This window comes from Pagrus major, chromosome 13 (assembly GCF_040436345.1).
Source record: "Pagrus major chromosome 13, Pma_NU_1.0".
Lineage (NCBI taxonomy): Eukaryota > Metazoa > Chordata > Actinopteri > Spariformes > Sparidae > Pagrus > Pagrus major.
The window spans coordinates 25,103,296-25,114,832 of NC_133227.1; the positions used below are offsets into that span (position 1 = coordinate 25,103,296).

At 37.0% G+C, this 11,537-nt stretch overlaps 1 protein-coding gene across 1 annotated transcript; it reads left to right on the forward strand.

The window, feature by feature from the left end:
• Positions 1-8,092, forward strand: orai2 (ORAI calcium release-activated calcium modulator 2). The gene is made up of 3 exons (XM_073478746.1): positions 1-283; positions 2,580-2,815; positions 4,774-8,092. The coding sequence occupies exons 2-3, from the start codon at positions 2,585-2,587 to the stop codon at positions 5,332-5,334; spliced, it is 792 nt and encodes a 263-aa protein (XP_073334847.1). The 5' UTR covers positions 1-283; positions 2,580-2,584; the 3' UTR covers positions 5,335-8,092.
• Positions 8,093-11,537: the final 3,445 nt, after the last annotated feature.

Below are 11,537 nucleotides of genomic sequence, written 5' to 3' on the forward strand. Positions count from 1 at the left end.
AAGAAACGATGTCCGGCGGTCTTGTGTCGCAGTGAGGTGGAAAGACATCACCCAGGTACGCTAAATATGCTGGCGGGGAGCGAAAAGACACACCCTGGCTTCGCTGCTGGAAGCTGAACGGAGGCGCTGCTAACTGCAACCGAAGAGCGGAAGTTGTTCGACCGAAACAGCCGGAGCGGTGCGGGGCGGTGCGGGCGGTGCGGGGTTATTGTCGCGTCCAGTGTGCAGAGAAGACCTCGCTGGGAGTTTGTATTTCCATTTCAGAAGGCACTTCAACAGACAGGTGAGATGAAAGCAGTCTAGTTGTCCAATTGCTTTGACAGACGAGCAACTTCGTTAGAAATGGTGTTGATTAGTTAGCTAGCTAACAAGCTAGCAAGAGGAGTTGTTTTTTTTTTTTTAGCTAGTTAATGTCTGAATATTGGCGCACTGTAAGTCCTGCTAAGGAAGACAAGTGGAGGTGGTGATGCATCCTCGATATTTTTTTTATTTGCATTAATGTCAGCGATTTCCATTTTGGTTAAAATAACTGCGGCACTGTTTTAGACTTTGCTTTCTGTAAGCTAAACTTGGTAAACGGATCCTGCTAACTTACCACAGTTCTAAATATACATTGAGACGTAAAGGTGCACTCATCTGCTGAAGTGTCACCCCTGCAGGGGGTTTACACTAGGACGGAGCCTTCTTTCCTCTATAAGTAAGATAATGTAACTCATCTATTGCATTTTTTTCCCCCTCCTGGTAATGCATCACTTTAAATCTCCTCATTAAAATGCACATCTGTTTTTGAAGTTGTGACAAGCCAATTTTGTGCTTCCAGTGTAATAACTGCAGAGTAAATGCAGTGGATAATGAAGTATTTCCTATTTGGCTCATTGCCTTCGTTACCTTTGGTGGTGATGTGTAAGTTCAGACAAACTTGGAAAACCAGTGGTTTGTGTTTGCACAAAGTCTTGTGGTTAGTAGAGAGGAAAAGGGAGAGGAGAGGAGCTGTGCTGACATGTCAGAAAGATGACAGTAGTTGAGACTACACTATGTCGCCAAAAGTATATAGACACTTGAAGATTTCAAGATTTTCAGAGCTGATATTGATTATTTGAAATCGAGAAGACTGAAAACTGATATTTGGGACCGATATTCATTTGCAGTAAAAAGTGAAAATCGTTGTGTCAAAATTTCCAACAACCAGTGATGAAATAAGTACAATCTACTCAAGTGCTGTTCTTAAAAGTCCTATTTGTAAAAAGAAATGTTTTTGGGTCTGGCACGTCCTACAAGCATTATTCAGTGTTTATAGGCTATTAATTGCGACGTGTTACCAATTAGATATTGCTGTAGCACATTTTTAAATTAGTTTATTTTATCGGCAATCCGACAGGAAAATCACTAAAACTGATAATTGGATAATGCTGAATATCGGTCCTGATAATCGGCCTGGGACGATAATCGGTCTACCCCTAGTAACGACACTAGGGGTAGACTGATAAAGTATATACATCAGGAATCGACCGATATGGCTTTTTCCACCCTAATAGATTAAAATATATATGTAAAACATAAATATAATTTTCCTTTTTTTCATTTTCTGTCACTAATGGGGTGCAGTGATTTCTAACTTCACCATGTTTTATGACAAAATAAATTAAAATTTTCTTTCTTTAATCTTTCCAATCTACTTGGTAGGGAAATATTGTCAGGAAACAGGAAATAGCAGCACAGTTGCTGCTATTTTTAAAACTCCATTCATTTCAAATCAAGCTTTATCTTCCTCATGATGGTTCTTTCCTGTTCTCCCTCTATCTCCTAAAGCTCCTACTTGCACACCCACACTTAGGCAGGGGGGAGGGCAACAGCATGAAGGAGCAAAACATTATTGAGACAGATGGACCTCATGCCCTGCAGAATTCCTCACACAGATTGCACTGATGTAATATAGAAAGATAAAATGATCACTTTTGGGGAATGAAGTATAATTGTGCGGTGTTTATCTTGGTGCATCCTGCTATTTCATCATGCATTATATAGAAATTCCTGCTGCCTGTTTAATAATGTCCGTCAGTGCACACACATAGAAGGACTCTTGCCAAATACCTCTTTGCGCGCATGCTGCAAGTAAGATGATCATTCTGGCAGTGCAAGGTTTTATTCCTTAACCACTTTCACCCTGCATTTTCATGGGGGATAAATAAATTCATAGACAGATCTGACAGGGAAAATAATCTCTTTAACAACTTAATATCGTGCATTCACTCTTTCTGTATGTTTATCTTGTGTTGGTGTTGGCTTTATGTTAATGCGATGGAGTGCATTTCAGACTTGTGTCATGTTACTAGAATGTTACTGGGTCTGACTGCTTAGAAATGCACTCACCCTCTCCGAGAATGTCACGCTGAATTGCCATCACTTAACCAAACGAAGCATGTCGAACAGGAAAAGGATTCTTTTATGTAATTATGATTTAATCTTACTACTTGCTGCATCACTTCCTCTTATGTTAGTTTAATTTAGTGTTCATGTTTAGTGAGGAGAAGGTGGAAATAGCGTTGATGTGACTGACTCTATCTTTTTATACCCACCAGGTGCCATGAGCAGTGAGCTGAACGTGCCTATGGGCTCCCCAGCCCCAGGGGTCTCAGAGCGGGCTCCCGATGGTGGGGGGATGGACTACAGGGACTGGGTGCGACGCAGTTACCTGGAGCTGGTCAGCTCCAACCACCACTCTGTGCAGGCCCTGTCCTGGAGGAAACTCTACCTGAGCCGGGCCAAGCTGAAGGCCTCCAGCAGGACCTCTGCACTGCTCTCTGGCTTTGCAATGGTCAGTCGTATTCTGCTTCAGTGCAACACAGCCTCTTAAAGGACACAACGTTGTTATTCATGTTTACAGGCATTTCAGCACCATAAAGCCTGACCTAGATAATCAGTATCTAGTAACTTGCATGTCACATGAAACTCCGTTGTGGTTGGGAATTGGTTTTAAACTTCCTGTTTGTTCTTTCAAGATGTCAGTGTTGTCTGCTAAACAGCAACCTTAATGCTTATAGTTTGTCTGCTGGGCTGAATTTTTTGATAACATATATTGTCATCATACATTGTTAGATTGATTTATGGCAACTAACCATCAGTTCTTCAACATCTGAGCATTCTGAAAAAGCAAACAATAGTTATAGTGCCTGATTGCAACTGTATTCTTTCTGAAACAGAAAACAGAACATTGACAGCCACAAGCTAGGGTTTATACAGCTGTGTGCATCATAAATATACAGGAAACGCAGCATTTTCTATTCATAATTTCATTTCATAAGTTTGACAGTCACTTAATTGAAAACATCCTCTGGCTTCAGCTCCTAAAATGTGAGCAATTGCAGCTCGTCTATGTGTTTTATGTATTTTCTCTATATAATAATACCGAGGCTCTAAATGCTACGATACCATGAACCTCAGCCACCGCTGGTATGGATCCCGAGCCAGTCAGAGATGTGAATCAGAGCTGCAGGAAATCAAAAACACTTCCTCTTTGCAAATAGAAACAAAACACCTCGCCCATTTCACACCTCATTTCATCGTTTGATCTTTACCTTTGACTTTCCCTAAGTGCACCTACAGTCACAGGTTGTTTCTCACAGAAATTTACTTTAGGTGTGATAGCTGGCAACAGGCTTGTACCTTTTCTGTACATTCAGATATTTAATAATACAGTTGGTCATCTTATTCAACTTTTGTACCATCCAAAACTTGAAGTGCTGCAACTATCACTTATCCAACACTACCAGCAGAAGATAAACAGGACTTATAGTGAAGGAAGGGAGTTGAGAACTGATTCCAAATTGTCCGATCCATCAGAATCGCCTCTGAGCTTATCAATTTATTTTAACAATGCTCTTGTGTTTTTGTCACAAACTCATCCCTCGATGTTGCTGGAAATTCACAACAAGAAGGAGTCACTGCAGGGAGAAAGAAACGGTTCAAAGCCTGGTTTAATTTCAGAAGAAATATGACAACTAGGCGTGGGACAATATGAAAATTTAATGTCACGATTACCCTGTCCAACATAATTGTGATTCACGATATTATCCAGATAATTCTCAAAATGTCCTTAGAGCTCTTAAAATTGCACTAAATCTTACATTTTGTTTGGTAACAGATATATTTATTGCATCACACAGAGGACACACCTCAACAAAGAAAGTATCTTAAGTGATAAATCATGAGGTCCTCTTGCACAAATAAAAAATGAATAAATGGTGATAACCTCATCTCCTTGTTGGTCTTCAGTTTGGAATCTAGTATTTACACAAATCCAGTTGAACTTGTTTTTCTGAGTGTAAGATGTTCAAGCCATGTCCTCAGGCACGACGACAGAAATCAGGAAGCATATGCAGGACTGTACGTCAGTAAGCTGACAACTTTTCAAGTAACATCAGCTACAAAAACAAAATAAATTCTGTACATTCTTCTCATGTCGTCTATTTGAGATGATGGCAGACGGACTGTTGCTACAACTAGCTCTTAGGCTACAACCAAGCTTGCCAAAAATGAATCAGGAATCAATGTGGGGATTGATGAAGAATCTGAGCATTAATCAGAATTGATAATAAATGTTCCCCCCAATAAATGTTCCCCCCAACTTTCCATCGTCTTGAGGGTGAGTAGATAATGACTGAATTTTCACTTGTCCTTTAAAATGACTTCAGGACATCAGTGTAGTTAGAAAATGACTGGGTTTGTTTCCATGGACGTGTAGTAACTTGGTTTTCGCTGGTATTTGGTTCAAAGGTGGCCATGGTGGAGGTGGAGCTGGAGATGAAGTACTGTTACCCTCCTGTGCTCCTCATTGCCTTCAGTGTGTGCACCACCGTGCTGGTGGCGGTGCATCTCTTCGCTCTGCTGATCAGCACCTGCATCCTGCCCAACGTGGAGGCCGTCAGCAACATCCACAACCTCAACTCTGTCAGCGAGTCACCCCACGAGCGTATGCACCACTACATCGAGCTGGCCTGGGGCTTCTCCACGGCCCTGGGCATCCTGCTGTTTCTAGCAGAGGTGGTGCTCCTGTGCTGGATCAAGTTCCTACCAGTAGACTCGAGCCGGGACCGAGCCCCCTGCAGCTCCTCGACAACCACCCCACAGCCTACACCGCAGGACAGTGGCTGGAAGGCCGCGCTGGCCTCCACCATCATCATGGTCCCGGTGGGGGTGATTTTTTTGGTGTTCACCATTCACTTCTATCGCTCTCTGGTGCGCCACAAGACGGAGCGCCACCACCAGGAGATCGAGGAACTGCACAAGATTAAGGTGCAGCTAGACGGCCACGAGAGAGGCCTCCAGACTGTGTGATGACATGACGGCAGCTTTAAGGACTTCCTTTGTATCCCATATTTATCTACCCCCCTCCCCTCTGTGACGTTTGTTCTGGTCTTTGTTGATGCCTCGCTTGGACTCATAAGGTGAGCCTGAAAGCTCCTCATTTTGCAGCACAGACAGCCAATACAAGTCAGACTGCTAATTTATTCTTAAGGTAAAGTTAGGGTAAATTCTTGCGTTGTAGCGTGTTTTCGATGTTCAATGGTTTCAAAGGTTTACAGAAAAAGGGCTTCTATGTTCTGTGTGCCATTTTTGTGCCATATCTGTTTTCATGTTCGGGTTGGGCGACAATAGCTGGTTCCATTTTGGATCTGGTTCTTAAAATATCTGGATTCACTCAGAGGCTAACAGATCTCTTATTGAATCTTTTGTTGTCAATCACTTCTTGCTAGCAAAGAGCGTCCGTCACTTTTGAGCAGAAGAAATGGGAAATTCAGCCGGAAGCTTAAGCTAATTTATTTTACTGCTGTAAGTTAGTTGCCATAATGGAACAATTTAACTAGACTGTTGTTTGATCACTGTGCTCTCTGTAAGCTGGTTTCTGTGCAGATTGTTGCCACTAACCATTATGTTCGATATCGATTAATCTGCCAGTTGTTTTCACGATTAATCAATTATGTGTTTAGTCTGTAAGATATCAAAAAATATTGGAAAAATGCTCACAAAAACTTCCCAGAGTTTTTTTTCCAACCAACAGCCCCAAACCCAAAGACTCTTCAATTACTTTCATAAATGACCAAAAAAAAAGTAGTAAATCACGTTTAAGAAGATGGAACCAGCAAATGTTTGACATTTTTGCTTTGAAAATGACAAATAACAATCAACAGAATCAAAATTAGTCTTATGATTGATTCTTCAATTCATCTTTATAGCTCTATTCTTTATTATTAGTTTAACAACAGTACTTCATTGGTGTGTCACGTCAGTTTCAGTAGTAGGAGGTTGAACTTTTATTCATATATCAATGATTTAAAGTTCCCATTTGTAGGAAAGGTGATAGTTGAGTCTCATTCCTAACTCGTCAAATACTGACGCTTTGGGTTTACTGGCTGACTGGACCTACAAACCCAAAGCATTCATATTTAACAACCAGTAAAACCCAAAGTGTTTGACAAGTAGGGACTGAGACACGACTATTAACTTTCTTTCAAATTGAACCTTCAAGCTGATGAATTTAATAACCCGAAGATATTGAGTTTGCTGTCATAAAGGAGGGAAAAAAACAAGAAAATACTCACATTTTAGAAGCCTATATGCATATATAAGGACTATATGCAAGAATTTTAGTTGAAAACTTTGTAAAATGAAGCAAAATTATCAACAGAATGTGACTCAATAGCAGTTTTGATATAATGGTCTACGTATTGTGTTGCGGAGATATCTGCTGAAGTCAGCATGCTAACCAATTAGCCTCATCCCGGTCCAGATCTCCTGTGCTATCGGTGTAAACACCAACACTTCCCTGGTCCCTGAACTCTTGGTCTGAACAGCTAGCTGCACGGCTAACTGTGCTAACGGCACTAAGGGGTCACTGGTGATATACTGCCCCCTACTTGTTTTGAATATGAATTTGACAGGTGGCCATTCTTACATATTGTAACTTTTTTTTTAAAGAATTGCTCAGGCAGATTAATTGCTTATCAAAATAGTTAAAGATTAACGGAATAGTTGACTAATCAGTTAATCGTTGCTGGATTCAATAAGAGATACTAAAAGGTTTGGATTTACCAAAGTGATTCAGATCGGATGAAACGCTGTCGAACCCCAACCCTGTTTCGTGGATTATGTGGTGAGCGCAGGCCTCACTGTTCACACTCAACCTGCTCCTCAGTCAGGCTCATATTTCACATAAACCTGAGCTTGTTGTTTTAACCTTAAGTCATGCATCACACTGCACGTGTTTAGTAAAAAAAAAAGTTGTGTTGCTGAGTCTTAAAAAATGTTACATTCTCTTTTCACTGTGTTTTTTACGTCCAAAATCTCAGACAAGCCTCAAACGTTTTGTCATTCTCTTCCTTCAAATAGCTTTTACTGTCTTTTACGAAAGATCACTTGCCTGCGTAAAAGGTGTCATACCAATCAACTCTGCATACTGATGCTGCTCAAAGTGCTTAATTATGTGTCACAGTCCAAATATAGTTCTGCCTTACAGAGTTGTTGCCTTTTATGAACTGCTGTTTTTGCTTGAGGTCATAACGCAAGCAGATCTGTTTGCCGAGAACGCAGTTAAGTTAAAATGACTAAAGTGTAAACGTTGAGTTGGATGGAGGTCCAAAGGGCTGGAGAAAAGGTCAAAATGGAAATGAGAACAGTAGCACGGTGCATGTTGTAAACAGCATGACCCAGTGACCCCCAGTTTACTGTATATACTAAATATCCGAGACCTTTCTGTTAGAGTTGGCGCTGCCTTGAATGAGGTCAACAATGTTACTGTGTTTTAAAAAAAGTAAAATGTACCAACCTGTTTTTACATTCCAAATAAGATGACTGACCAAAGTGTTGCTCAGTTGTTTGTTTCTTGCTTCTCAGAGGAGACAAAAGTGCACTTGTAGTTGTTTAGTTGTACAGTGAGTGAGTACCGGGGTTCTTATCAGAGGGTATCTTGCTTTGTCTCATGTTGGTGGATTTGTGTTTCTGAAATGAATGCTGCAGAGGTCGTGGAGACCTGTGTTGGAAGATGAAATTCACAGCCTGCAACAGACTTCCAAAATAAAAGCAAATATTAAAGGTCTCGCTGTCTTTTGTGTGTCTATAAGCAGTCACAGCCACTGGAGAGCAGGATAAACAAGTTTGCAGTGTGTTGTAAGTGTTGTGGAAACAGGCACATCCTCCTGTTTCCAAGAATAATCAATTATTTTAACACAGTTATATTATTTTGTAGAGCAGTTGAAGCTGTTTACATGAGCTACAGAGATAAATTATTGAATTTGAGAAAACCCAAGAACAATATAGTAGCCTAGAGTTTGATTAAGCCACACTAGTGTCGTGGTTTTATGGACAGCATTGTTGATGCCAGATCAAAACATTTCCGATAAAATTAATTATTATTAATTAAAATAATTCCAGGAGAATTTTTTTTTTAATGATCAAAACTGAGTGAAATCTTTTTTCCAGGAGAAAGAAAGGGTTCCATGTTATTTTTTTCAGGATAGTTTTTGTTTTCCAGGAGACTTATTTTCAGTGAAACAGTGAAAAATGTTCAGGATCATTTTTAAATAATTTATCAAGTGAAATATTTTATATTTATTTTTTTATGTTTTTTCAAGAGAATTTTTTCACGTGTGAAACTCAGTAAAAACTTTTTTCAGGAAAAAACTTCTAATGTGTGAAAACACTGAAATCCTTTTTTAGTTTCATGAGAACATTTTTTTTTTTTCTTTTTTTTCCGGAGAATTCTTTTTTTAATGAGTGAAACCGACTTTTTTTTCCAGGAGTAAAAAATCTAAATGTTCGAGTCAAAAATGTTCATGTGTGATGATCAAAAAAAGTTTTTCAGGAGAATTTTTTTCATGAATGATTTTTTTTTTTTTTTTTTTTTTTTTTTTTCAGGAATAAAAAAAAAATTCATGTGTGTCACCAAGTAAAAAAAGATTAGCTTTTTCCATTTCTTTTTTTTTTCAGGAGAAAAAAAGATATTCATGTGTGTTTTTTCAATTTTTTTATTCATGTGTGAATAAAACTTTTATTCAAGAGAGTTTTTTCACGTGGGAAACTGAGTTGGGTTTTTTTTTTCAGGAGAAAAAAAATGATTATGTGTGAAAACACTAAAATCTTTTTTTTATTTTCAGGAGAAAACTTTTTTTCTGGAATGTTTTTTTTCCAGGAGTGAAAAATCAAAATGTTCGATTAAAAATCTTTATGTGAAGCCGAGTGATGATTAAAAAAACAGTTTTTCAAGATAATTTTTGAAATCTTTTTTTTTTTCAGGAGTAAAAAAGAGTTTGTGTGTCACCAAGTAATAAAAAATTTGCGTTTCCATTTCTTTCTTTTTTTCAGGAGAAAAAAAGATATTCATGTGTGTTTTTTCAATTTTTTTATTCATGTGTGAATAAAACTTTTATTCAAGAGAGTTTTTTCACGTGTGAAACTGAGTGAAAACCTGATTTCTATTAAGAGGAGAAAAAAAAATTTTGCATTTTTTTCCGGGTTAAATTTTTTGTGAGTGAAACCGACTTTATTCAGAAGAAAAAAAGTGATTAAAACATTTTTTTCAAGAGATTTTTTTCACGTGTGAAACTGAGTTGGGTTTTTTTTTTCAGGAGAAAAAAATGATAATGTGTGAAAACACTAAAATCTTTTTTTTATTTTCAGGAGAAAACATTTTTTTCTGGAATGTTTTTTTTCCAGGAGTGAAAAATCAAAATGTTCGATTAAAAATCTTTATGTGAAGCCGAGTGATGATTAAAAAAAGTTTTTCAAGGTAATTTTTTTCATGAACGAAATCTTTTTCTTTTTTTTCAGAAGTAAAAAAGAGTTTGTGTGTCACCAAGTGATAAAAAATTTGCGTTATCATTTCTTTTTTCCTGAGTGAAACCAAGTGAAATCTTTTTTTCTTTCAGGAGTAAAAAACATATTCATGTGTGACACCGGGTGACAGATTCTTTTCCATTTTTTTATTCATATGTGAAACTGAGTAAGAGATTTTTTTACATAAGTGAAAACAAGATTAAACATTTTGCCAAGAGTTTTTTTCACGTGTGAAACTGAGTGAAAACTTGTTTTCTATTTTGAGGAGAAACTTTTTTTTTTTTTTTTTTGCTTTTTTTCAGGAGAATTTTTTTCTTCATGAGTGAAACCAACTTTTTTTTCCAGAAGAGAAAAAGTGATTACATTTTTTTTTTTTTTTTTCAAAATAATTTTTTCATGAGTGAAACTGAGTTAAAACTTGTTGGTTTTTATTTTCAGGAAAAAACATTTTATTTTGGAGATTTTTTTTTTTTTCTTGAGTGAAACCAACTTTTTTTTCCAGGAGTGAAAAATCTAAATGTTTGAGTCAAAAGTGTTCATGTGTGAAGCCCAGTAAAAAAGATTTTTCAGGAGAATTTTTTTTCTGGTGGATTTGTGTTTCTGAAATGAATGCTGCAGAGGTCGTGGAGACCTGTGTCGGAAGATGAAATTCACAGCCTGCAACAGACTTCCAAAATAAAAGCAAATATTAAAGGTCTCGCTGTCTTTTGTGTGTCTATAAGCAGTCACAGCCACTGGAGAGCAGGATAAACAAGTTTGCAGTGTGTTGCAAGTGTTGTGGAAACAGGCACATCCCCCTGTTGCCAAGAATAATCAATTATTTTGACACAGTTATATTATTTTGTAGAGCAGTTGAAGCTGTTTACATGAGCTACAGGGACAAATTATTGAATTTGAGAAAACCCAAGATCAATATATTAGCCTAGAGTTTGATTAAGCCACACTTGTGTCGTGGTTTTATGGAGAGCATTGTTCTGATGGTCATGCCAGATCAAAACATTTCCGATAAAATTAATTATTATTAATTAAAATAATTCCAGGAGAATTTTTTTTTTAATGATCAAAACTGAGTGAAATCTTTTTTCCAGGAGAAAGAAAAGGTTCCATGTTATTTTTTTCAGGATAGTTTTTGTTTTCCAGGAGACTTATTTTCACAAGTGAAAAAAAATGTTCAGGATCATTTTTAAATAATTTATCAAGTGAAATATTTTATAATTATTTTTTTATGTTTTTTCAAGAGAATTTTTTCACGTGTGAAACTGAGTAAAAACTTTTTTCAGGAAAAAAACTTCTAATGTGTGAAAACACTGAAATCCTTTTTTAGTTTCATGAGAAAACTTTTTTTTTCTTTTTTTTTCCGGAGAATTATTTTTTTAATGAGTGAAACCGACTTTTTTTTCCAGGAGTAAAAAATCTAAATGTTCGAGTCAAAAATGTTCATGTGTGATGATTAAAAAAAGTTTTTCAGGAGAATTTTTTTCATGAATATTTTTTTTTTTATTATTATTATTTTTTTCAGGAATAAAAAAAAGTTTCATGTGTGTCACCAAGTAAAAAAAAATTAGCTTTTTCCATTTTTTTTTTTCAGGAGAAAAAAAGATATTCATGTGTGTTTTTTTCAATTTTTTTATTCATGTGTGAATAAAACTTTTATTCAAGAGAGTTTTTTCACGTGTGAAACTGAGTGAAAACCTGATTTCTATTAAGAG